This window comes from Salmo trutta, chromosome 1 (genome assembly GCF_901001165.1).
Source record: "Salmo trutta chromosome 1, fSalTru1.1, whole genome shotgun sequence".
In the NCBI taxonomy this organism is placed as follows: domain Eukaryota; kingdom Metazoa; phylum Chordata; class Actinopteri; order Salmoniformes; family Salmonidae; genus Salmo; species Salmo trutta.
Window position 1 is genome coordinate 25807999 of NC_042957.1, and position 27541 is coordinate 25835539.

At 47.6% G+C, this 27541-nt stretch overlaps 1 protein-coding gene across 2 annotated transcripts in view; it reads left to right on the forward strand.

Annotated features, from left to right (window-relative positions):
* rcan2 (regulator of calcineurin 2) overlaps positions 1–26334 on the forward strand; it is a 148990-nt gene extending 122656 nt beyond the window's left edge. For both annotated transcript variants that reach the window (XM_029750542.1, XM_029750549.1), the window contains 2 exons: positions 7988–8159; positions 22490–26334. In XM_029750542.1, coding sequence (XP_029606402.1) covers positions 7988–8159; positions 22490–22644 — 327 coding nt within the window. In that variant the 3' untranslated portion in view covers positions 22645–26334. The remainder of the gene's footprint in view (positions 1–7987; positions 8160–22489) is intronic.
* Positions 26335–27541: the final 1207 nt, after the last annotated feature.

Here is a 27541-nt window from a genome sequence, read left to right on the forward strand (position 1 = left end):
GGGCAGTCTGGCCACTCTGGCAGAACAGGGCAGTCTGGCCACTCTGGCAGAACAGGGCAGTCTGGCCACTCTGGCAGAACAGGGCAGTCTGGCCACTCTGGCAGAACAGGGCAGTCTGGCCACTCTGGCAGAACAGGGCAGTCTGGCCACTCTGGCAGAACAGGGCAGTCTGGCCACTCCGGCAGAACAGGGCAGTCTGGCCACTCCGGCAGTACAGGGCAGTCTGGCCACTCCGGCAGTACAGGGCAGTCTGGCCACTCCGGCAGTACAGGGCAGTCTGGCCACTCCGGCAGTTCAGCGCAGTCTGGCCACTCCGGCAGTTCAGCGCAGTCTGGCCACTCCGGTAGTTCAGCGCAGTCTGGCCACTCCGGCAGTTCAGCGCAGTCTGGCCACTCCGGCAGTTCAGCGCAGTCTGGCCACTCCGGCAGTTCAGCGCAGTCTGACCTCTCTGGCGACTGTTGACTGGCGGGCAGCTCTGACGACTGTTGACTGGCGGGCAGCTCTGGTGATGGTTGACTGGCGGGCAGCTCTGGTGACTGTTGACTGGCGGGCAGCTCTGGTGACTGCCCACAAATGTTCTATAGGATTTAGGTCAGGGCTTTGTGATGGCCACTCCAATACCTTGACTTTGTTGTCCTTAAGCCATTTTGCCACAACTTTGGAAGTATGCTTGGGGTCATTGTCCATTTGGAAGACCCATTTCCGTCCAAGCTATAACTTCCTGACTGATGTCTTGAGATGTTGCTTCAATATATCCACATAATTTTTCTGCCTCATGATGCCATCTATTTTGGGAAGTGCACCAGTCCCTCCTGCAGCAAAGCACCCCCACAACATGATGCTGCCACCCCCGTGCTTCACGGTTGGGATGGTGTTCTTCGGCTTGCAAGCCTCCCCCTTTTTCCTCCAAACATAACGATGGTCATTATGGCCAAACAGTTCTATTTTTGTTTAATCAGACCAGAGGACATTTCTCCAAAAAGTACGATCTTTGTCCCCATGTGCAGTTGCAAACCGTAGTCTGGCTTTTTTATGGTGGTTTTGGAGCAGTGGCTTCTTCCTTGCTGAGCGGCCTGTCAGGTTATGTCGATATAGGACTCGTTTTACTGTGGATATAGATAATTTGTACCCGTTTCCTCCAGCATCTTCACAATGTCCTTTGCTGTTGTTCTGGGATTGATTTGCACTTTTCGCACCAAAGTACGTTCATCTCTAGGAGACAGAACGCGTCTCCTTCCTGAGCAGTATGACGGCTGTAAGGTCCCATGGTGTTTATACTTGCGTACTATTGTTTGTACAGATGAACGTGTGTCACGTCCTGACCAGTAGAAGGGGTAGTGGGGTCAGGACGTGACAGTTTTTGTGTATGTGAATGTTTGATTGTTGATTTGGGACTTCCAATTGAAGGCAGGTGTGTTGAGTTGCCTTTGATTGGAAGTCCTATATAGGTGTGTGTGTTTTTCTTTGGGGTTGTGGGTGGTTGTTTTTTGCACTGCTTTTATAGCCTGCAGAACTGTCACTGGTGTCACCCTTTTGTGTTGTTCCTGTGGATGCTCTACTCCTTATTTGAAATTAAATATGAGTATTCACATACCTGCTGCGCCTTGGTTCATTTCAGAAGACAGCCGTTACAGAACCACCCACCAAACCAGGACCAAGCAGCAGAAGAGGAGGAAGCCACAGGAGAGAAAAAAGGAGGAATGGACATGGGAGGACGTCCTGGATGGCAAGGGAGCCTACACCTGGGAAGAGATCCTGGCCGGAAGGGATCGCCTCCCATGGGAACAGGTGGAGGCACTCAGGAGAGTGGAGGCAGCTGGACAGAGGAACCAACGGGAATGTTTTGCTGGTACACGACTAGCGTTCAAACCCGAGAGGCAGCCCCAAGATTTTTTTTGGGGGGGGCACACAGGTAGTTTGGCCAGGCCAGGGAAGAGCCGTAAGCCAGCTACCCGTGACTACAGGGAGGTGCGTATGAAGTGGAGGGCGCCATGTTACGCTGTGGTACGCACCATCTCGCCTATACGGACGCACAGCCCAGTTCGCCCAGTACCAGCGCCCCGCAGGTGCCAGGGCAAGGGGAGCATCGAGCCGGAAGGGGTGATGTCAACCCTGCACTCAAGACCGCCAGTGCGCCCTTTCGGTCCGGTGTTTCCCGCTAGACGCACTAGCATGGAGGTGCGTGTCTCCAGGCTGGAGAGTCCAATACCAGCCCCACGCATCAGGAGTCTAGTGCGTCAGCCCAGCCTCGCCAGTCAACAGTCACCAGAGCTGCCCACCAGTCAACAGTCACCAGAGCTGCCCACCAGTCAACAGTCACCAGAGCTGCCCGCCAGTCAACAGTCACCAGAGCTGCCCACCAGTCAACAGTCGTCAGAGCTGTCCGCCAGTCAACAGTCGTCAGAGCTGTCCGCCAGTCAACAGTCGTCCGAGCTGCCCGCCAGTCAACAGTCGTCAGAGCTGCCCGCCAGTCAACAGTCGTCAGAGCTGCCCGCCAGTCAACAGTCGCCAGAGAGTTCAGACTGCGCTGAACTGCCGGAGTGGCCAGACTGCGCTGAACTGCCGGAGTGGCCAGACTTCCCTGAACTGCCGGAGTGGCCAGACTGCCCTGAACCCTGAACTGCCGGAGTGGCCAGACTGCCCTGAACTGCCGGAGTGGCCAGACTGCCCTGAACTGCCGGAGTGGCCAGACTGCCCTGTTCTGCCGGAGTGGCCAGACTGCCCTGTTCTGCCAGAGGTGCCCGCCTGCCCTGATCTGCCAGGGTGCCCGGCCTGTCAGGATCGGCCAGAGTGGCCAGACTGCCCTGTTCTGCCAGAGTGGCCCTCCTGCCTTCCGGCCCAGCCCGAGTGGCCCTCCTGCCTTCCGGCCCAGCCCGAGTGGCCCTCCTGCCCGAGTGGCCCTCCTGCCCTCCGGTCCAGCCCGAGTGGCCCTCCTGCCCTCCGGTCCAGCCCGAGTGGCCCTCCTGCCCTCCGGCCCAGCCCGAGTGGCCCTCCTGCCCTCCGGCCCAGCCCGAGTGGCCCTCCTGCCCTCCGGCCCAGCCCGAGTGGCCCTCCTGCCCTCCGGCCCAGCCCGAGTGGCCCTCCTGCCCAGCCCGAGTGGCCCTCCTGCCTTCCGGCCCAGCCCGAGTGGCCCTCCTGCCTTCCGGCCCAGCCCGAGTGGCCCTCCTGCCTTCCGGCCCAGCCCGAGTGGCCCTCCTGCCTTCCGGCCCAGCCCGAGTGGCCCTCCTGCCTTCCGGCCCAGCCCGAGTGGCCCTCCTGCCTTCCGGCCCAGCCAGAGTGGCCCGCATGCCTTCCGGCCCAGCCAGAGTGGCCCGCATGCCTTCCGGCCCAGCCAGAGTGGCCCGCATGCCTTCCGACCCAGCCAGAGTGGTCCGTCTGCCAGGGTCAGCCCGAGTGGCCCGTCTGCCCGGCGCAGCTATCGGCGCCAACAAAGTGGGCGACGCCGAAGGTGGAGCGAGGTCCACGTCCTGCACCTGAACCACCTCCAGGATAGGTGGGTTGGGGAGGGAGGGTGTAGCACAGTGCCGTCGGTGACGGCAGCCACCCTCCCTTCCCTCCCTTATTGTTTAGGTGTTAAATTTTGTTGGGGATTTTCTTGTTTTCCTTTTTTTTAGGTGCATCCCGGCGTCTGCACCTTGAGGGGGGGGTACTGTCACGTCCTGACCAGTAGAGGGGGTAGTTGGGTCAGGACGTGGCAGCAGGGAGTGTGTGTTTGTTATTGTTTCATTGATTTTGGCCGTGTGACTTCCAATCAAGCACAGCTGTAGAGGGTTGTGGTTGATTGGGAGTCACACATAAGGTGCCTACTTTGACTTGTGGGGTTGTGGGTGGTTGTTTTTTGCACTGCTTTTATAGCCTGCAGAACTGTCACTGGTGTCACCCTTTGTGTGTTGTTCCTGTGGATGCTCTACTCCTTTTGTTTTGGTAATAAAAAAATTAGTATTCACATACCTGCTGCGCCTTGGTCTTCTCTCCATGACAACTGTTGTTACAGAACCACCCACCAAACCAGGACCAAGCAGCAGAAGAGGAGGAAGCCACAGGAGAGAAAAAAGGAGGAATGGACATGGGAGGACGTCCTGGATGGCAAGGGAGCCTACACCTGGGAAGAGATCCTGGCCGGAAGGGATCGCCTCCCATGGGAACAGGTGGAGGCACTCAGGAGAGTGGAGGCAGCTGGACAGAGGAACCAACGGGAATGTTTTGCTGGTACACGACTAGCGTTCAAACCCGAGAGGCAGCCCCAAGATTTTTTTGGGGGGGGCACACAGGTAGTTTGGCCAGGCCAGAGAAGAGCCGTAAGCCAGCTACCCGTGACTACAGGGAGGTGCGTATGAAGTGGAGGGCGCCATGTTACGCTGTGGTACGCACCATCTCGCCTATACGGACGCACAGCCCAGTTCGCCCAGTACCAGCGCCCCGCAGGTGCCAGGGCAAGTGGAGCATCGAGCCGGAAGGGGTGATGTCAACCCTGCACTCAAGACCGCCAGTGCGCCCTTTCGGTCCGGTGTTTCCCGCTAGACGCACTAGCATGGAGGTGCGTGTCTCCAGGCTGGAGAGTCCAATACCAGCCCCACGCATCAGGAGTCTAGTGCGTCAGCCCAGCCTCGCCAGTCAACAGTCACCACAGCTGCCCGCCAGTCAACAGTCACCAGAGCTGCCCACCAGTCAACAGTCACCAGAGCTGCCCGCCAGTCAACAGTCACCAGAGCTGCCCGCCAGTCAACAGTCACCAGAGCTGCCCGCCAGTCAACAGTCACCAGAGCTGCCCGCCAGTCAACCATCACCAGAGCTGCCCGCCAGTCAACAGTCGTCAGAGCTGTCCGCCAGTCAACAGTCGTCAGAGCTGTCCGCCAGTCAACAGTCGTCCGAGCTGCCCGCCAGTCAACAGTCGTCAGAGCTGCCCGCCAGTCAACAGTCGTCAGAGCTGCCCGCCAGTCAACAGTCGCCAGAGAGGTCAGACTGCGCTGAACTGCCGGAGTGGCCAGACTGCGCTGAACTGCCGGAGTGGCCAGACTGCGCTGAACTGCCGGAGTGGCCAGACTGCCCTGAACTGCCGGAGTGGCCAGACTGCCCTGAACCCTGAACTGCCGGAGTGGCCAGACTGCCCTGAACTGCCGGAGTGGCCAGACTGCCCTGTTCTGCCGGAGTGGCCAGACTGCCCTGTTCTGCCAGAGGTGCCCGCCTGCCCTGATCTGCCAGGGTGCCCGGCCTGTCAGGATCGGCCAGAGTGGCCAGACTGCCCTGTTCTGCCAGAGTGGCCCTCCTGCCTTCCGGCCCAGCCCGAGTGGCCCTCCTGCCTTCCGGCCCAGCCCGAGTGGCCCTCCTGCCTTCCGGCCCAGCCCGAGTGGCCCTCCTGCCCTCCGGCCCAGCCCGAGTGGCCCTCCTGCCCTCCGACCCAGCCCGAGTGGCCCTCCTGCCCTCCGGCCCAGCCCGAGTGGCCCTCCTGCCCTCCGGCCCAGCCCGAGTGGCCCTCCTGCCCTCCGGCCCAGCCCGAGTGGCCCTCCTGCCTTCCGGCCCAGCCCGAGTGGCCCTCCTGCCTTCCGGCCCAGCCCGAGTGGCCCTCCTGCCTTCCGGCCCAGCCAGAGTGGCCCGCATGCCTTCCGGCCCAGCCAGAGTGGCCCGCATGCCTTCCGGCCCAGCCAGAGTGGCCCGCATGCCTTCCGACCCAGCCAGAGTGGCCCGCATGTCTTCCGACCCAGCCAGAGTGGTCTGTCTGCCAGGGTCAGCCCGAGTGGCCCGTCTGCCCGGCGCAGCTATCGGCGCCAACAAAGTGGGCGACGCCGAAGGTGGAGCGAGGTCCACGTCCTGCACCTGAACCACCTCCAGGATAGGTGGGTTGGGGAGGGAGGGTGTAGCACAGTGCCGTCGGTGACGGCAGCCACCCTCCCTTCCCTCCCTTATTGTTTAGGTGTTAAATTTTGTTGGGGATTTTCTTGTTTTCCTTTTTTTTAGGTGCATCCCGGCGTCTGCACCTTGAGGGGGGGGGTACTGTCACGTCCTGACCAGTAGAGGGGGTAGTTGGGTCAGGACGTGGCAGCAGGGAGTGTGTGTTTGTTATTGTTTCATTGATTTTGGCCGTGTGACTTCCAATCAAGCACAGCTGTAGAGGGTTGTGGTTGATTGGGAGTCACACATAAGGTGCCTACTTTGCCTTGTGGGGTTGTGGGTGGTTGTTTTTTGCACTGCTTTTATAGCCTGCAGAACTGTCACTGGTGTCACCCTTTGTGTGTTGTTCCTGTGGATGCTCTACTCCTTTTGTTTTGGTAATAAAAAAATTAGTATTCACATACCTGCTGCGCCTTGGTCTTCTCTCCATGACAACTGTTGTTACAGCTGTCATCAAGGCAAAGGGTGGCTACATTGAAGAATCTCAAATCTCAAATATATTTTGATTTGTTTAACGCTTTTTTGATTACCACATGAATCCGTATGTGTTATTTCATAGTTTTGATGACTTCGCTATTATTCTACAATGTAGAAAAATGTAAAAATAAAGAAAAACCCTTGAATGAGTAGGTGTGTCCAAACCTTTGACTGGTACTTTATATATCTATATGTATGTATGTGTGTGTGTTTGTGTTACAAATTAGTAAGTGCTTAAGACCTCGGGCTGCATCTTTAAAACACAAGCTTTAGTTAGGGTGTGTAGTTCAGGGAAAAACTGTGTTTATGGAAAATAGTCTCATGTTTACATTTTGTCACCGATGCAGTGTGACTAATAATAAAACCCTCTCCAGGGTGTGTGTGGTGTGTGTGTGTGTGTGTGTGTGTGTGTGTGCGTGTTCGAGTGTGTGTGCCCTCCTTGCAGAAGCAGCTTGTGATTGCTCCACATTAGCCAATGGGCCTGTCTAATTCCTCTCCCAATGGTTATCAGGGTCACAAGCACTCCACTGAGGCAGAGAGAGAGAGATTAAGTCCATGACTTCTATTCCTGTTAGAGATAATATCTGCAGGGCCGGTGTGTTACGCTGTGCTGCCTGGAGGCTGGAGCACACAGACACTTCACAGCACTCTGATGATCTACATGGGATCTGGACCTATTAGCTGTTAGTCAAGATGACAGGCCTGGTGGTGATGTGGCTCTGTAACCCAGTAGACTAGTGTTGGTCCTGGAGAACAGGGAGGTCTGTAACCCAGTAGACTAGTGTTGGTCCTGGGGAACAGTGAGGTCTGTAACCCAGTAGACTAGTGTTGGTCCTGGAGAACAGGGAGGTCTGTAACCCAGTAGACTAGTGTTGGTCTTGGGGAACAGGGAGGTCTGTAACCCAGTAGACTAGTGTTGGTCCTGGGGAACAGTGAGGTCTGTAACCCAGTAGACTAGTGTTGTTCCTGGGGAACAGGGAGGTCTGTAACCCAGTAGACTAGTGTTGTTCCTGGGGAACAGGGAGGTCTGTAACCCAGTAGACTAGTGTTGTTCCTGGGGAACAGGGAGGTATGTAACCCAGTAGACTAGTGTTGTTCCTGGGGAACAGGGAGGTCTGTAACCCAGTAGACTAGTGTTGGTCCTGGGGAACAGGGAGGTCTGTAACCCAGTAGACTAGTGTTGGTCCTGGAGAACAGGGAGGTCTGTAACCCAGTAGACTAGTGTTGGTCCTGGGGAACAGGGAGGTCTGTAACCCAGTAGACTAGTGTTGGTCCTGGAGAACAGGGAGGTCTGTAACCCAGTAGACTAGTGTTGGTCCTGGAGAACAGTGGAGAGGAACCCATGGCCCAGACAAGGATCCTTCCCAGTCAGTGTCCTTTAACCTCAGCTCTCTGGCTGGCTGAATGGGGTCTCATCAGGACCCTTGGAACTAAGATGTGAAACTAACTTACTGTCTGGAGTGTTGAATGTACAGCCTTTTTTTAAGCCAATCACTAAGAGATCTGATTAAAACTGATTCACTAATAATTGGTCTCTATCTCCCCCCCCTCTCTCTCTCTTCTCTCTCTCTCTCTCTCTCTTCTCTCTCTCGCTCTCTCTCTCTCTCTCTCTCTCCCTCAGGTCCAGAACCCAGTATCAGATGGTGATAACCTGCACCTGGCTCCTCCCCAGCCCTCTAAACAGTTCCTCATCTCCCCTCCCGGCTCGCCGCCTATTGGCTGGCAGCAGATAGACGAGACCACGCCCGTCATCAACTACGACCTGCTCTATGCTGTGGCCAAGCTGGGCCCCGGTGAGTCATACCACTAGTGACACACTACATGCTGTTTTTGATTCTCTCCGTTACTCTCCTTTTCTTCACGCGACCGCTCTGTTTCAGTTTTACTTTCTCTGTCTCAACCTTTCTCTCACACCTTTCTGTTGTTCTCACTGGTTCACTCCTTCAGTCATTTCTGTCTCTCATTCTCTTTCTTATCTTCCTCTTACATGCTGTTCTATTGGCTCACGTCTCTCACTTCCTCCGTAAATATATCCAGTGATGTAATATGACATCCTAGAGGACCTCCCCTCGGTCAAGCAGGGCGTCAGGTCAAATTCTTCTTGTTTCAAAGATTCATGGTGTCAAGTCACACCGGTCAGAACCTGTACCTTTAAATGTTATTGGTAGTCATAGAACACATCCTCTGGCGTCGGTCGCTGTGTGTTCTATAATCAGCCTTAATGCAGCCCTCTGTATAGGACACAAAGCCGTAGAGACTAGAGGAGAATTTCTATTAGCTGAACCCAGTGTTGGGGACAACAGTGTTGGGGACAACGTGTTACAAAGGTATTGAGTAACAAAACTCGTTACTTTGATTGAAGGTAACAAGTCAAACGTAATATATAACTATTTTTAAGTAACGAATCCTCACACTGCCTGAATCCCAGTTGACCTTCAGATGCAGTACAGATGCAGTACAGATGCAGTACAGATGCAGTACAGATGCATCAGGTAGTTTTACTGCTGTACAATGTAAAGCCCTTTGAGTCCTTAAAAAGTCTTTATGATCATAACAAGAGTGTCAACTCCTGTATATTTCCACTTCAGCTTATAGGGAAGGTTGTGTTCTGGCGTTTATGACCGTGTCATGTCCAGTTAGTGTTTGTGGTGGACCACACACGTAGACCGACAGAGTAGATGACCGCCCGGGAGGTGACCGTCCATTTCATAGAAGATGAGTCAGGTCACCCTCTCTACTCCCCAGCTGTTGGTCTGATTACGTACTGTAGCCTACTGTTCCCATTGGAAACATGGTCCACCAGGTTGATTACAGGCAACAAGCCATTTACACATGTATTTAAACTGAGGAAGGACATTCCACACAAGGTTGTCTCACATTATAGTATAGTCCCAAAGAGTGCATCTCAAATAGTCCTGTATTTAGATCCATGGACATGTTCAGCACTGTCTGTCACAGGCTATGTCATACTACCTAGTAGGTTTCCTATGAAATCTATTGATTCAAAAGAATTTCACACACATTGAAATATTACAGAGGTTGAGATGGAGCGACTTGTCACGTCAGTAACATCTCTCACTGGTTTAAGACATGATTTTGATTTAATGAACAGCACTCCAGTTCCGAATGTATCCTATCCTCCTTCACTCCCCGCTGCTCCGCTCTGCCTCTGTCTTCCATGCCGTCAGAGGGGCAGTGTTACTTCGCTAAATTCAATTTGCCGCAGACTTGAAAGAGCCGCGAGCCAAAGCAGTGCCCCTCTCTTCACAAAGGTTCCGCTGCACGTCGTCATGTCAACCATGAATAATGCACGAGGGTGAGAGACCTGTCACTACTAACTCCCTGTACACCAATGGTTTATTCATCTCTGCTATGAGAGGAATATCAACAAGTCTCTCTCTAAACCACCCCAACTCTCCTCTGGGTTGTAGTCACCTCAGCCACCATGTCATTCAGTCAGGAGAGAGTGACAACCACAATTGTGTCTGGCTTGATAATGATGGCTGTCTTTGAGCAAGCGGTTTAGTCAGAGCAAGCAGCGGATGCAAATGAGAACCAGTCAGCTGTTGTGTCTTCTTGTCGTTTGAAATAGACCTAAACGGAGTGCCAATCATCTTTTTGTCTGGCATGTTTTTCATATCTCACTAAATGCCTGATACGAGAGTGCTTTCTGTCCAGCAGTAAACCTAGGCCTTCTCAAAAAGCCAAGTTTGGTGATTACATAGTGTCCAGTAGTTAAGCTGTGAAAGGTAGGCTACTACTTTCTTACAATGCTTCATCTCAGTGTGTATGTAAATGTACAGGGATTATATTCCATACAGCCAGAGTCAAGTCCATCTGCCTTCCTGGCCAGAGACTCATTTTCTTTTCAGAACAGCTGTTTCACAGATTCTTGCCATTCTGCTAATTTTAGCTTGACTTTGCTGGAGCTGCCAATCGCACGGTTAACTCCCACGTAAAGAAACCCTTACTCCCAGTCAATGATGTGAAGGGAGGGAGGGAGGGAGGGAGGGAGGGAGGGAGAGAGAGAGAGATAACACCTGCAGTTTCTTGCTAACCTCTCTATTTCTCCCTCTCACGCTCTCTCTCATTCCTTCTCCATCTCTCGCTCTATCTCCCCCCCCCCCCCGCCCCCTCTGCTAAACTGACACTACCTCAGGTCAATCAAGGAGGCCATTTTGAAAAGTGAATATTGAATGTCACTGTCTGTCTGTCAGTATGTCAGTATGTCTGTCTGTCTGTCTGTCTCTGTCTGTCTCTGTCTGCCTGCCTGCCTGCCTGCCTGTCTGTCTGCCTGTCTGTCTGTCTGTCTGTCTGTCTGTCTGTCTGTCTGTCTGTCTGCCTGTCTCTTCTATTTGTAGCTGCAGTGGATGTTAAAATGGCTCTGGGTGGTGGGATGAGATGTAGGAACATTTAGATTATGCAACAGGGTTTGACATTACTAACTCTCAGCTGTCAACCCCCTAGGGAACTGTATCTTTCTTTCTCTCTCTCCCTCTCTCTCTCTTTCTCTCTCTCTATTTCACTTTCTTTTTATTTATTTCGTTCTCTCTCTCAATTTCAATTTCAATTACATTTCAATTTAAGGGACTTTATTGTCATGGGAAACATATATTTACATTGCCAAAGCAAGTTAAATAGATAATAAACAAGTCTTGCTGTGATGGCACACTGTTTTTATTTTTATTTAACTAGACAAGTCAGTTAAGAACAAATGATTATTTACAATGACAGCCTAGGAACAGTGGGTTAACTGCCTTGTTTAGGGACAGAATGACAGATGTTTACTTTCTCAGCTCAGGGATTAGATCTTGCAACCTTTCGGTTACTAATCCAACGCTCTAACCACTAGACTACCTCCCGCCCACTTAGTCTGTACATAGTCAAAGCTTTCCTTACGTTTGGGTCAGTAACAGTGGTCAGGTATTCTGCCACTGTGTACTCTCTGTTTAGGGCCATATAGCATTCTAGTTTTCTGTTTTTTTGTTAATTCTTTCCAATGTGTCAAGTAATTATCTTGTTGTTTTCTTATGATTTGGTTGGGTCTAATTGTGTTGCTGTCCTGGAGCTCTCTCTCTCCCCAAATCCCATCAAAACACATCCCGCTGAGAGTTATCTCACTCTCTCTCTCTCCCCAAATCCTATCAAAACACATCCCGCTGAGAGTTATCTCACTCTCTCTCTCTCCCCAAATCCCATCAAAACACATCCCGCTGAGAGTTATCTCACTCTCTCTCTCTCCCCAAATCCCATCAAAACACATCCCGCTGAGAGTTATCTCACTCTCTCTCTCTCCCCAAATCTCATCAAAACACATCCCGCTGAGAGTTATCTCACTCTCTCTCTCTCCCCAAATCTCATCAAAACACATCCCGCTGAGAGTTATCTCACTCTCTCTCTCCCCAAATCTCATCAAAACACATCCCGCTGAGAGTTATCTCACTCTCTCTCTCTCCCCAAATCTCATCAAAACACATCCCGCTGAGAGTTATCTCACTCTCTCTCTCTCCCCAAATCTCATCAAAACACATCCCGCTGAGAGTTATCTCACTCTCTCTCTCTCCCCAAATCTCATCAAAACACATCCCGCTGAGAGTTATCACACTCTCTCTCTCTCCCCAAATCTCATCAAAACACATCCCGCTGAGAGTTATCACACTCTCTCTCTCTCCCCAAATCCCATCAAAACACATCCCGCTGAGAGTTATCTCACTCTCTCTCTCTCCCCAAATCCCATCAAAACATATCTCACTCTCTCTTTATTCTTCCCTCTCTCCCTCTATCCTCCCTCTCTCTCGGTCCCTCTCGTTCTCTCTATCCCTCCTCCTCTCCCTGATCTGATATGCTGGGGTCATCCCTATACCTCAGGGAATAGACTGCATGACTGCATAGGCCCACTAACTGGAAGACACCGTAGGCCTACAACTAAGATTGGTTACTCATACGAGTCCTCAAGATCAGTTGCATTTGAATAGAATGATCTTCCTGTATCTATCAAGATAGACATACAGTATACTTACAATTCTCTCATATTTACTCGGACACCATTTCATATTCATATTGACTTCTTGTTTGATATTACGCGCATCTATTATGATGTAATAGTAGCGGATAGTGGTACTGAAGGTAGTGATTCACCTGTAGGTAGTGAAGCACTAGGCTCTGTGCACAAGATGGTGAAAGTGATCTTACCCGTCACTGTAACAGGCTCATTGTGTACGGGACATTGTCTGGCTTCATACTGTATAATAACTCTACAGACGGTTAGAGTTGGGTCTAAGCAAATCACCCATTCATAGTCATTAACACTGTAGGTGTACTTGTTAGTGGAGCCCAGGCCCTGTCAGTATGGGTCAGCCTGGGCTCCAGGTACGTCTCTCTGGGGCCGAGAGCTCTCTCTAGCTGGGTCTAAACCCCCAGGACAGCCACAGCTGGAGGTTACCACCATACACCAGCCACTTCGTGGCCTCATAGCCCTCTAAGTCGCTCTATATAGTGTCTAACTTTTACAAGCACAAAAATATCCCACTTGAAATGTTCCTTTACAGCACATGAAATGTCTTTCAAGTGACTGTATTCTTTCCTCTGTTTAGGGACTAGAGTGGGTTGCATAAGAGATTCATTTAAAGGATATTGCATATTCATTGAAGTGGAGTGGAGCAGAGCAGGATCAAACTGGTCTTTACCTCCTGTATCACTGGCCTTTCGTTTATACACTGACCTAGAATCAGAAGTGGAGCAGAGGCTGTCTGAACTCAGGGGTCAGAGACTGACATGAGGTCAGGGAATCGTAGTGCTTGAAGATGACTGTGTGAAAAGTGTATTTGGAGTAGAGGGTAAATGGTATGTACTGTAAGCAAGTGGGAATGGTTATTATCTGACATGTTTAGAAGACTTCGAGTGCAGCAGCTAGAATGTGATTGGGCTAACAATAACGATGCCTTGGTGGTGAATATTTCCTGGTACACTGAAGTAGCACTTCCATGATAAGGCCTGGTCATATGCCTTTTATGTCATGGAGTAGAGTGCAGTATGTATATGAATGTAAACTTTTAAAACCCTGTCTAGACTCTGATGTAAGGCTGTAGAGTGCAGTTTGTATAGAAACATTTTATTTTAAAGCTCTACCTTTTAAACTGTAAACATTACAAGCGCTTACCATAGCTATCTGTCATACATCATTAGTCTATGTTTGTGTGTATGCGTACGTGCATACTCCATTGTGTGTGTGTGTGTGTGTGTGTGTGTGTGTGTGTGTGTGTGTGTGTGTGTGTGTGTGTGTGTGTGTGTGTGTGTGTGTGTGTGTGTGTGTGTGTGTGTGGGTGTGTGAGAGAGCGCATTGCAGGCTTTTATTCTTCAGAGTATTAGTGGAGAAGCTTTAGGGTGAGCACTACCGAGAAAGTTGACTCAGTCATTCTGGTGTTTCATTTAACAAACAAATGATGGAGTTAATAGAGAATTGAAATATTAGCCTTCATATATTAGTTTATTGACACCGTCTTTAAGCTATAAACATTGTAATGTTTCTGCTGTTTCCTAACTACATTAAACTGTCTCAACACATCCCCATTAAATGAGCAAGAGACATATGGTTACAGAAACAAATGACTCATTCCTTATACATACCTTGATCATGTCAGATTGACCTCTTCCAGTGTGGCAATAGTAGCCAGTTACACAAGGAGAGGAAGTGTGTGTGTGCGTGTGCGTGTGTGTGTGTGTGTGTGTGTGTGTGTGTGTGTGTGTGTGTGTGTGTGTGTGTGTGTGTGTGTGTGTGTGTGTGTGTTTGCACTGGCAATTTTAGCATGTAAATCTTGGTGGGACAAGATTTGCATGCCAGCAAAGCCACTAAACAAACAGCACTGAACAATACATTAATTGCGCTATAACGGTGACAAACGGTGCCCACAAACTGTTAGGGCCTACATAAAGCTGTCCCAACAGCAGAGCTTTCTTTTCAGCACCATGGAGTGAATCCTTACCACTATAACACCTGGCTATCAGTGAAGCCTCGTCTGGCATCAAACAGTTCATTCAGCCTCATTTACTGCCTTTTTAAAAAACATAGCTGATATGGCTGACTTGCTTAAACAAATGTCGTTTCTACTGACAATTGAGATGTACAAATTATGGCATAAGGGAACAATGAGTGGATAAGAGGCAATCCTTCATTTCGATTAAGACATTAATGACCGAGCTGAGACGGACGTAGTCAATATAACTATTTGTTCAGCACTTTTGAAATGTACAGCGACAGAATTCAGAACATGGGCTGTTCTTACAGTATTCTCCCTGTACACCAAGTCAGAACGGTAGGATTAAGAGTGTATACAAGCAGACAATGAAAGCTCTTACAATAATCGATGATGACATTTCTCTAAAACAGACTATAGGCTACATGTGCACCACCAAGTCAGAACAGTAGGCTAAATTCTGAGGGGGGAAGGGACCAAATGATTAGGGTGAGGCACATGGGCTACTAACAGCTTACTACACAACATGCATTTAGTATTACTTTCTTAGCTACAGAATACATATCTCCCTGGCATATTACATCATTTATGCAGCAGCATACAACACATTGTTGGACTCACAGTTGTGCTGTGCTCACTTGAACAGGAAGGTGGCGTGGCAGTCCTTCTTGTGGGCAAATTTTGGCATACAACTTTGTCTTCAAAGTCTGGCATTCTCTGGATTTATGGTGCTTTCAAGACAACTGGGAAGTCTGAAAAAAACAAGGTTGAATCATGACATCAGTGATCTTCAGGTCGTAGCTCTAGAAAGAGGCCAGAGTTGCCGACTTGGAATTCCGAGTAGGATGACCGTTCAAAACGTATTTTCCCAGTCGGAGCTAGTTCTTTTCAGTTTCCAGTTGTCTTGAACTCACTGAAGTCTGAGATTTCACAGTTCTGAGTTTCCAGTTGTTTTGAAAGCGGCAGAAGTCACCTGGCTTGACAGCATGGCCAAAGTATTCAACCTTTTCTGGCCCATGGTGTTTCATGTGAATGTTTATCCTTTTAAGCTTTGAAAAGAGACCCTTAAACCCAGACTTGGACCACACACCCTCTCCACCGAATAGCAGGCAGGGGATGCAAAATAGTGATTGCTTTGCAACGCTTGTAGTGAGCCACTGATTCCTTCCAAACCACTCATTGTTGAATTTGCGATTTCCAACTTGTTGTGTAATGTTTATGTCCAATGGCCGATGAGCACCGATACATTTTATCTATAGGTTCTCTTCATATGACAAGGATGGAAAAGGATTTGCCAGTAGATTGTCGATGTGATTCATGATGATTATTGTCTAGCTTGCTAGCAAAGATTTTGAAATCACTCCAATCAAAGCTACGGTAAATTTGTCGTTATTTTATCTGTGGTCAATGACCTTGAGCCTTCTTGGATGGGCACTTCTAATGTAAATCTATAGCAGCACCCAAGGGGGCTTCAACTTTCAAGCTCTCCTTGTAGATTTCGTGGTGACGTATTGTCCCCATGAGTGACAGAACACTGAGCCAATCACGGCCCACCACAGAAAGCACTGAGCTAGGCTGAAACAAGTAAGAAAGTAAAAATGTATGCGGCTTTATATTTTATTTTTTTACATTGTTATCAAACTGATATATGACATGTATTAATGGCAAAATAACAAACAAAACAGGAACAAACCAGGTGGGGCTCAAAACAGGTGAATGACGAGTCGCCACTGTGTGTGTATGTGTGTGTGTGTGTGTGTGTGTGTGTGTGTGTGTGTGTGTGTGTGTGTGTGTGTTTCATCCAGTGCAGTGTTTCCACATGCACGCCAGCCTTCAGAGAGACTAGCTGAGTGTAGCGTGATTACGGCTCCACCAGTCTGCCTCCCTCCAACACAAGCCCTCGTTAAGGAGAGAATGCTTTTGTTGTTCCCAGCTTGTTTACAAGGCACGTATCCAGCCTTTCACTCGCTCTCTCACTAAGCCTGAGAAATAAAAACATTTGAGGCGCATCTGTGGGCAAGGGGGTTGCCAAGATGTGTGGCGGCAGGCAGGCAGGCAGGCAGGCAGGCAGGCAGCGCTGTACCATTACTATACCAGGGTCTGGAGCTGAAGGAACAGTGGTACAGTACTATAGTAATACTGTAGTAATACAGTGAAATCACGGCTGGGTGTATTGGCCCTTACGGTATACAGTAGAATAGATAAGGTCTTTAACATTTTTATTTCACATTCTAGTCATTTAGCAGGCTCTCTTATCCAGAGCTAATTGCAGGTAGTGCATTCACTTTAAGTTAGCTAGTTGGGACAACCACATATCAAAGTCATAATCAGTGCTAGTTTTCCTCAATAAAGCAGCTCTCAGCAAAACCAGTAAGAAAACGTTTCCACACTAGAACAGATGATGTCAGTGTATGGCATGCAGCAAACATATCAAATCAATTGTTATTTGTTGCGTACACATATTTTGCAAATGTTTTCGCAGGTGCAGCAAAATCCTTAGGTTTCTAGCGCCAATAGCGCAGTAATACTTAACAATACAAAACAATACACACAAATGTGAAATATCAGAACGAGCAATGTCAGAGTCCAGCATATAAATATACATGTATATTTAAGCAATAAAGCCCGAGGAGGTGTGGTATATGGCCAATATACCACAGCTACGGACTGTTCATAGGCCGCATACCCGTGGTATACGGTCTCATATACTACGGCTGTCAGCCAATCAGCATTCAGGGCTCGAACCACCCAGTTTATAAATATATGTATATAATGGTGTGTATAGACAGTATGGACAGTATATGAATAGAAAAGGTGTGTACAGCAGCAGTCAAACGCTCCTGAAGGAATTGTTGCCTCACCCATAACGGGGTTAACTCTGTACCAGAAGAGCAGTCCTGTGCTGTAGTCTACTACACCCGTTTATTTTGGGACTGTTGCTAAGGAATGTTGTATATTTAAGAAATGGTGATTCAGAGAGTGTATTATTTGGAGTGTTTGGCCTGGCTTGAAAGAATGCTGTAAAAGTAGCTGCACTGTGTTAGTGGTCCTGGGCCTAGGCCACACTGAAGCCCAAAGAGAGAGGCCATCACGTCCAGCTGTCCATCTGTCCTTCCACCCCCACACACACGCTCCGCATGGCACGACCCATTAGGTGCCATCCAATTTGATCCTGGTTAATACATAGCTTTGATAGGAGCTGGCCAGGTGGGTTGTGGTGGGATAGGCGTTCATTGCCATGGGGTTAGAGATGGTGAGCTTACTGCATACAGTACAGTCCCCCCACACACACACACACACACACACACACACACACACACACACACACACACACACACACACACACACACACACACACACACACACACACACACACACACAGAGCACATTCATTAGCAGAGCCTGAAATAGCAGGGATAATGCCAGGTGTGCTGGGAATGACAATGAACTCTGTGTGTGTGTGTGTGTGTGTGTGTGTGTGTGTGTGTGTGTGTGTGTGTGTGTGTGTGTGTGTGTGTGTGTGTGTGTGTGTGTGTCATTATGTGATAATTAGCTGTAGTGTTGTCGTTATCAGAACCCCTGAGACATACTAAATGACAGATGAGGGTATACTGTATAACAGCTCTTAAGGAGAGTGTTGAACCCCCAGTGTGGAGGTGAGTGTGTGTTCTGGGCTCTGTAGCTGATCTGGGAGTGAGTTGACTGATACTTATACAGTTCCATTATGTTGTTCTGAGTACTGGGCGTGTGCTGAGCCTCTATTATCCCCCTCTCATTCTCTTCCTCTCAGTACCTCCCCTTCTCTCTCTATTTCATTTTCACTCTCTTCTCTGTTTTCTGCATTCCTCTCCCTCTCCCACTCCCCTCCCCCACTCCCCTCCCCCTCTCGCCCCCCTCTACCTCGCTCCCCCTCTACCTCTCCCTCTCTCCCCCCTCTACATCGCTCCCCCTCTACCTCTCCCCCCTCCCCCTCTACCTTTCCCTCTACCTCTTCCCCCTCCCCCTCTACCTTTCCCTCTACCTCTCCCCCCTTCCCCTCTCCCTCTCTCCCTCTTTCTGACTCTGACTGTCTGACCCGGAGCGCCAGCACGCAGCAGCATTGACGTCACCCAGCGGTTGGCTGAGGAGCCCAGTCCTCAGGAGAAATGGAGGAAGGGAATGAGGGAGGGAGGATATTGCTTCAGTCCCCCCTGGGTTCAGGTCCTCCTAACCAGAGAATTACATAGTCTTTCTGTATATTAAGCTTCTGCCCCCAATTCTCACATGACCATTTAGTAATTATGAGGAGAAAATCATCACCCATGTTGAGTTTGCCTCACCTCACTGATTTACTGTCTCTCTTGGAACCAGGGCTCCCTCTTGAGGTCATGTACGCATTTACATTTTCAAATGTCTTGTACTGACCATCTCTTCCTCTCTCCCCCTCTGCTCTCTCTCTCTCTTTGTCTGTTTAAAAAAAACTACAATTTAGGGGGTAGATCAGCTTTAATATTGCAGTTAGATTGTAGCTTCCATCAATGTAATTATCTGCATCACTTCCAATCCCCCATATATATTTGGGCATATATATATACATACATACATACATACATACATACATACATACATACATACATACATACATTTTTTGAATATATTTTCCTTTATTACTTTCTAACCCTACCACTCCTTCCCTGATTGGAGTAAACGAAGGAACATCACCACTTAGGCTTCTACTTCCAGCTTATACATACTATATACATTTTATGGACAAAGTCTATTTTACAACAGTTCTAATTTGTTAGTTTTTACTCCTGTCCTTCCTCTACCTTCAACCTCTACCATCTATTTTGATGTCTTCCTCTACCCTCCCTCTCCCATCTATTTCTGATGTCCTTCTCTACCCTCAACCTCTACCATCTATTTTGATGTCCTTCCTCTAACCATCAACCTCTCCCACTATTTCTGATGTCCTTCCTCTACCCTCAACCTCTACCATCTATTTCTGATGTCCTTCTCTACCCTCAACCTCTCCCAATCTATTTCTGATGTCCTTCCTCTACCCTCAACCTCTACCATCTATTTCTGATGTCCTTCATCTGCCCTCAACCTTTACCATCTATTTCTGATGTCCTTCCTCTACCCTCAACCTCTACCATCTATTTATGATGTCCTTCCTCTACCCTCAAACTCTCCCATCTATTTCTGATGTCCTTCCTCTACCCTCAACCTCTCCCATCTATTTCTGATGTCCTTCCTCTACCCTCAACCTCTACCATCTATTTCTGATGTCCTTCCTCTACCCTCAACCTCTCCCATCTATTTCTGATGTCCTTCCTCTACCCTCAACCTCTACCATCTATTTCTGATGTCCTTCCTCTACCCTCAACCTCTCCCATCTATTTCTGATGTCCTTCCTCTACCTTCAACCTCTACCATCTATGTCTGATGTCCTTCCTCTACCTTCAACCTCTACCATCTATTTCTGATGTCCTTCCTCTAACCTCAACCTCTCCCATCTATTTCTGATGTCCTTCCTCTACCCTCAACCTCTCCCATCTATTTCTGATGTCCTTCCTCTACCCTCAACCTCTACCATCTATTTCTGATGTCCTTCCTCTACCCTCAACCTCTACCATCTATTTCTGATGTCCTTCCTCTACCCTCAACCTCTCCCATCTATTTCTGATGTCCTTCCTCTACCCTCAACCTCTACCATCTATTTCTGATGTCTTCCTCTACCCTCAACCTCTACCATCTATTTCTGATGTCCTTCCTCTACCCTCAACCTCTACCATCTATTTCTGATGTCCTTCCTCTACCCTCAACCTCTACCATCTATTTCTGATGTCCTTCCTCTACCTTCAACCTCTACCATCTATTTCTGATGTCCTTCCTCTACCCTCAACCTCTCCCATCTATTTCTGATGTCCTTCCTCTACTCTCAACCTCTTCCATCTATTTCTGATGTCCTTCCTCTACCCTCAAACTCTACCATCTATTTCTGATGTCCTTCATCTGCCCTCAACCTTTACCATCTATTTCTGATGTCCTTCCCTCTACCCTCAACCTCTACCATCTATTTCTGATGTCCTTCCTCTACCCTCAACCTCTACCATCTATTTCTGATGTTCTTCCTCTACCTTCAACCTCTACCATCTATTTCTGATGTCCTTCCTCTACCCTCAACCTCTCCCATCTATTTCTGATGTCCTTCCTCTACTCTCAACTTCTTCCATCTATTTCTGATGTCCTTCATCAACCTCTACCATCTATTTCTGATGTCCTTCCTCTACCCTCAACCATCTATTTCTGATGTCCTTCCTCTACCCTCAAACTCTACCATCTATTTCTGATGTCCTTCCTCTACCCTCAATCTCTCCCATCTATGTCTGATGTCCTTCCTCTACCCTCAAACTCTACCATCTATTTCTGATGTCCTTCCTCTACCCTCAACCTCTCCCATCTATTTCTGATGTCCTTCCTCTACCCTCAACCTCTCCCATCTATTTCTGATGTCCTTCCTCTACCCTCAACCTCTACCATCTATTTCTGATGTCCTTCCTCTACCCTCAACCTCTACCATCTATTTCTGATGTCCTTCCTCTACCCTCAAACTCTACCATCTATTTCTGATGTCCTTCCTCTACCCTCAACCTCTACCATCTATTTCTGATGTCCTTCCTCTACCCTCAACCTCTCCCATCTATTTCTGATGTCCTTCCTCTACCCTCAACCTCTCCCATCTATTTCTGATGTCCTTCCTCTACCCTCAAACTCTACCATCTATTTCTGATGTCCTTCCTCTACTCTCAACTTCTTCCATCTATTTCTGATGTCCTTCCTCAACCTCTACCATCTATTTCTGATGTCCTTCATCTACACTCAACCTCTACCATCTATTTCTGATGTCCTTCCTCTACCCTCAACCTCTCCCATCTATTTCTGATGTCCTTCCTCTACCCTCAACCATCTGTTTCTGATGTCCTCCTCTACCTTCAACCTCTACCATCTATTTCTGATGTCCTTCCTCTACCCTCAACCTCTACCATCTATTTCTGATGTCCTTCCTCTACCCTCAACCTCTCCCATCTATTTCTGATGTCCTTCCTCTACCCTCAACCATCTGTTCTGATGTCCTTCTCTACCCTCAACCTCTCCCATCTATTTCTGAATGTCCTTCCTCTACCTTCAACCTCTCCCCATCTATTTTCTGATGTTCTTCCTCTACCCTCAACCTCTCCCATCTATTTCTGATGTCCTTCCTCGTCCTCTACCCTCAAACCTCTCCCATCTATTTCTGATGTCCTTCCTCTACCCTCAACCATCTGTTCTGATGTCCTCCTCTACCCTCAACCTCTCCCATCTATTTCTGATGTCCTTCCTCTAACCTCAACCTCTCCCATCTATTTCTGATGTCCTTCCTCTACCCTCAACCTCTACCATCTATTTCTGATGTCCTTCCTCTACCCTCAACCTCTCCCATCTATTTCTGATGTCCTTCCTCCACCCTCAACCTCTCCCATCTATTTCTGATGTCCTTCCTCTAACCTCAACCTCTCCCATCTATTTCTGATGTCCTTCCTCTACCCTCAACCTCTCCCATCTATTTCTGATGTCCTTCCTCCACCCTCAACCTCTCCCATCTATTTCTGATGTCCTTCCTCTACCCTCAACCATCTGTTTCTGATGTCCTTCCTCTACCCTCAACCTCTCCCATCTATTTCTGATGTCCTTCCCTCTACCCTCAACCTCTACCATCTATTTATGATGTCCTTCCTCTACCCTCAACCTCTACCATCTATTTCTGATGTCCTTCCTCTACCCTCAACCTCTCCCATCTATTTATGATGTCCTTCCTCAACCTCTACCATCTATTTCTGATGTCCTTCCTCTACCCTCAACCTCTACCATCTATTTCTTTCACAAAAGTTCTTAACCTATACATCTTTTACGGGCACAGTATTTTTTACATTAGTTTACATCTAGTTTAGTTTACATTAGTTTACATCTAGTTGATATTAGTTTTTATTACTTCCAACCTTCAGCTCCATTCAACCCATCCCATCTATCTCTTAACACCATCCATATTGGATTTCTATTTGCCATGTATTTTTCAACTGTGCTATGATGTTGCTCTCTCTCCCGTCTCTCTCTCTCTCTGTCTACAGGAGAGAAGTTTGAGCTGCATGCAGGAACAGAGTCCACCCCCAGTGTTGTTGTCCACGTCTGCGACAGCGACACCGAGGAAGTGGAGGAACCAAAGAATTGCCCCAAACCAAAAATCATCCAGACCCGGCGCCCTGACCTTCCTACTTCTCACTGAACTCTGTCCCCCTGCCACTTCCTGCCGTAACATCGTCGCCTGGAGGAAGGAGAATCGATCCCCTGTCTCTCTCTCTCTCACAGGAACATTCCCCGTGTTCAGCACTCCCCACCCTACGGCCGCCCCGCCCGGGCCAGAAAGGGAAGTGCTCTCTGTTCCTCATCCTCGTCGACATACAGCCGTTGATGTGCTACATGTATGATTGTGTTGGCAATACTCCATACTTACATCAAGATTCAGCCACCATACCCTCAGTGATTGGTTCCTGTCTGTATGATTCTGTTGTTGTAATGTCACACAGTTAGCAGTGATGGGGCAGCACCTTACTTTGAGCTCGGCCTCTGATTGGCTTAGGGGTTGTGGCGAATGCCCGTGTAAAGAAGCCCATTGGTCGCCTTTATAGACGTGTGTTAGCTTTGCTCTCGCTCCACTGCGTATGTACCACAAGCACTGACAATGAATAGCGCTTCTCTCATTAGGGCATGCTAGCTACTGAGGTGGTGGGATGAGTTGAAGTAACCTGAAAGAGCATTATGCTAAATGGTCAATACTTAGTCTTATAGTCCCTTAAAGTTGTCAGAGGTTATCCATCGTGTTATCAGTGCTGTCTGTCGACCATGGGAATTTCTTCAATCTTGCCAATGCATGCACTGGTCTGATATAGTTTGTGTGTTTACTTTGTTCTGTTTTCTGTATGTAGCTGTCAATTTGACCTCTCTCTCTCGCTCTCTTCTCTAACTTCTCTCTTTTGTCTCCCTGTGTTTTCTGGCTATCGGTGTTCTTCACAGAAAACAATGCTAATAACAGTTACAATCCATGCATCTTCAAGTGAAAGCATTATGTACAATGATATTTCTGTGATTTTTCCTCAATGTGAATTTTTCTGTGCCCATGTCTTGTCCCTGAAAGTCTGTTTAAAGAAAAAGGAGTCTAAGAAAACAAAAGAAAAAAACAAAGAAAAAACGGAATGCCTGGTGGCCACCTTTTCCTTATAGGCTGAAATGGAAAGCCAATCATATATCATCACGTGAAGCCAGTCTATAAAGTGCATGGTTACATTTTTCTAGAGATATTGTGTTGTCTGAGAATCGTGGTTCAGTCATGGGATTTCCTCGTGTTTCCTTTATGTGCCTCTGTAGGGAGCGAGAAAGAAACATTTATTCAAACTCATAACGAAGAAAATAAATGCATGTTGACGATCCTGAGATGAGTAAAACAGAAAACAATGATGTTATTATAGAGTTATATTACACAAATCTTCCAAGTGCTATTACACAGTTTCTGTCGAGATGGTCAAGGGGAATTACATACTGTACTCTCACACACAACCATGTTTGTTTTCCTTTATTGTGTGTTTTGTTTTTCCTGTGTTGGTTCAATGAGTGTCTTCTTGGTGTGCCTGATTTAACTTCTAGGCAGTAGAACAAGCCCTGTACAAATTGGACCTCCCTGTCTAGTTGTGGAGAGCTGGCGTTGTGATCAATTTTCTATTGTCCAAACTTTTGACCCTTCCTGTTTCAGACATTGCACCTACACTCTGATTCTACATTACTGTGACCCACTGATTCAACCCTTGGTGCTTTTATACACTCTAAACCCTCACTCTAAACCCTCACTGTAACCCCTCACTCTAAACCCTCACTGTAACCCCTCACTGTAACCCCTCACTGTAACCCCTCACTGTAACCCCTCACTCTAAACCCTCACTGTAACCCCTCACTCTAAACCCTCACTGTAACCCCTCACTCTAAACCCTCACTGTAACCCCTCACTCTAAACCCTCACTGTAACCCCTCACTGTAACCCCACACTGTACATCATTCCAATCCCCATCTCTGATAACGATGGCTCAAATGATCAGATTTGATAACCCAGTTCAAAGTGCACTAACTGAAATAATTGTTTTATTCCAACCAGCTCCAGTAGGTTGTAGTTTTATTCCAACCAGCTCCAGTAGGTTGTAGTTTTATTCCAACCTGCTCCAGTAGGTTGTAGTTTTATTCCAACCAGCTCCAGTAGATTGTAGTTTAATTCCAACCAGCTCCAGTAGATTGTAGTTTTATTCCAACCAGCTCCAGTAGGTTGTAGTTTAATTCCAACCAGCTCCAGTAGGTTGTAGTTTAATTCCAACCAGCTCCAGTAGGTTGTAGTTTAATTCCAACCAGCTCCAGTAGGTTGTGGTTTAATTCCAACCAGCTCCAGTAGGTTGTAGTTTAATTCCAACCAGCTCCAGTAGGTTGTAGTTTTATTCCAACCAGCTCCAGTAGATTGTAGTTTAATTCCAACCAGCTCCAGTAGGCTGTAGTTTTATTCCAACCAGCTCCAGTAGGTTGTAGTTTAATTCCAACCAGCTCCAGTAGGTTGTAGTTTAATTCCAACCAGCTCCAGTAGGTTGTAGTTTAATTCCAACCAGCTCCAGTAGATTGTAGTTTAATTCCAACCAGCTCCAGTAGGTTGTAGTTTTATTCCAACCAGCTCTAGTAGGTTGTAGTTTAATTCCAACCAGCTCCAGTAGATTGTAGTTTAATTCCAACCAGCTCCAGTAGGTTGTAGTTTAATTCCAATCAGCTCCAGTAGGTTGTAGTTTAATTCCAACCAGCTCCAGTAGGTTGTAGTTTAATTCCAACCAGCTCCAGTAGGTTGTAGTTTTATTCCAACCAGCTCCAGTAGGTTGTAGTTTAATTCCAACCAGCTCCAGTAGGTTGTAGTTTAATTCCAACCAGCTCCAGTAGGTTGTAGTTTAATTCCAACCAGCTCCAGTAGGTTGTAGTTTTATTCCAACCAGCTCCAGTAGGTTGTAGTTTTATTCCAACCAGCTCCAGTAGATTGTAGTTTAATTCCAACCAGCTCCAGTAGGTTGTAGCTTTATTCTACCTGCAATATTTTCCTATCTGCTTTTGTAAAACATTTAGTCATTCTAATTGATATTTTAAGCAGATCAAAATATGTTGGTAATAATGAGCCACTATCCTTGTGGAAGTCATAGACTTCAAATGAAATTGAGTACAGGCCCTTTTCTAAAAACACCAGGTTTGAATCATGTATTGTATATGGTGCATATCAAATGGTTACAATAGTGTATTCCTCTTCCTTGTTTTATTTCATACATGCTGGCTTTAAGACACTGTTCCCTCACTGTATGGTCAGATAAACCAGACACAACACAATGACAAGCCACTGTCCAAGGTATGTACTACAGCCACCATTACTACCCTCAATGAGGTGACTTGTATACATGCAATGGGTTTTGTTCTGGACTTTGGTGTCTTTCGCCTAGACCTCTGGTCTGTTGAATCTGCACTCTTGTCCTGCAGTCATATTCCTCAAAACCTAAACACAGTAGACAGTATGTACCTGTGTATGATTCAACATGTCCAGATATTTGTATTTTATTTTCAAATTAAAATCATTATATTATTCTCTGTTTCTTGTAAGAGTCAGTTGGATTGGAAGGGAATATCAGTGATGGGGGTAACCAATAGGTGTATTGTGTAAAAATTGTGTATGACCATCAATGTACTTGTCATTCTACATGTAACGTTACAACAACCTGCCTGCCTACACTAAGGAGACATATCTGTATATATTAATCAATACTATTTTTACTGCATTTTTGTACAAATATTCATGGTAGCCATGTACAAGTAGTTCAAATGATTCTATGGTAGTATTAAAATAGTTTGGTTTTAATGAATTGTCTCGTGTTGTTATTTCATGGCTCTGTTGCTTATTGGACTACTGATTGTATAGGAAAATGAGAAGCGTTGTAACGGCTGTCGTCGGGAATAGAGGACCAAAACGCAGCAGGAATGTGGATGCTCATCTTGTATTTATTTTCAAATAAAGAGAACACCAAAATAACAAAACAGTCTTGTCATGCTCACACAGGCAAAACAAGAAACAATCTCCCACAACACTACACCAAACAATTACCCATATATAGGACTCTCAATCAGAGGCAACGAGAAAGCACCTGCCTCCAATTGAGAGTCCAACCCCCCATTAACCTACACATAGAAATACCACAAACCAGAAAGAACATAGAAATACAAAACATAGACCAAAACCCGGAAATAATAAATCAAACACCCTACTACATAAATCATTACCCCGAACCACATAAACAAAATACCCTCTGCCACGTCCTGACCAAACTACAATAACAAATAACCCTTATACTGGTCAGGACGTGACAAGCGTCTACATCACCTCCCCAGCCCAGCCTCCATTTACATGACTCCTATCTTGTAAAGTCTCCCCATTCAGCTAACCGTCACTCTATCCCCTTTAATTCCCTCCCTAGTGGAGCATCAGTGTGTACGGCTAGCCACGGCCAACAGCCATCACCATGGTACGGTGTTTCATTCTGAACAAAGAGGACGTCACAAAACGCAACGTTCACCTCATCTCTCTCTATCTCTTTCCCTTCCGCCCTCTCTCGCTCCCTCTCTCCTGATCCTTCCTTATTGCTTTATCCTCTGTCGGAGATCGCTTGTTATTCCCCTCACTCCACTGTTGCCGTGGGTTTCTAGGGCGATGCTGACGCAACAGCCGTCAATCACGCTGGTGTTTCCAGTGCTCGCCCCTTCTAGTGTGGATGACAGGTTACAATATGACGCTGATGTTCATTGTTCAGTCAGGGGGCTACAGGCTATGTTTATGAAGGCTTCAACTTTTTCTCCTTGCTGTAGGACAGAAATGATATGAAAAGTGGTGCTTTGACTCGCCCTCCTTTCCTCTCTTCTCCACAGTCTCCTGCCTCCTTCTAGCTGTTAGGTCATCCAGACACAAACCACTCACAAACCACTCACTAACTGGCTCCCACATAGACATGTAGAAACCACAGGCTTGAACTATAGGATGAGAATAAAGCCTGCTTATAGACACAACAGTGACA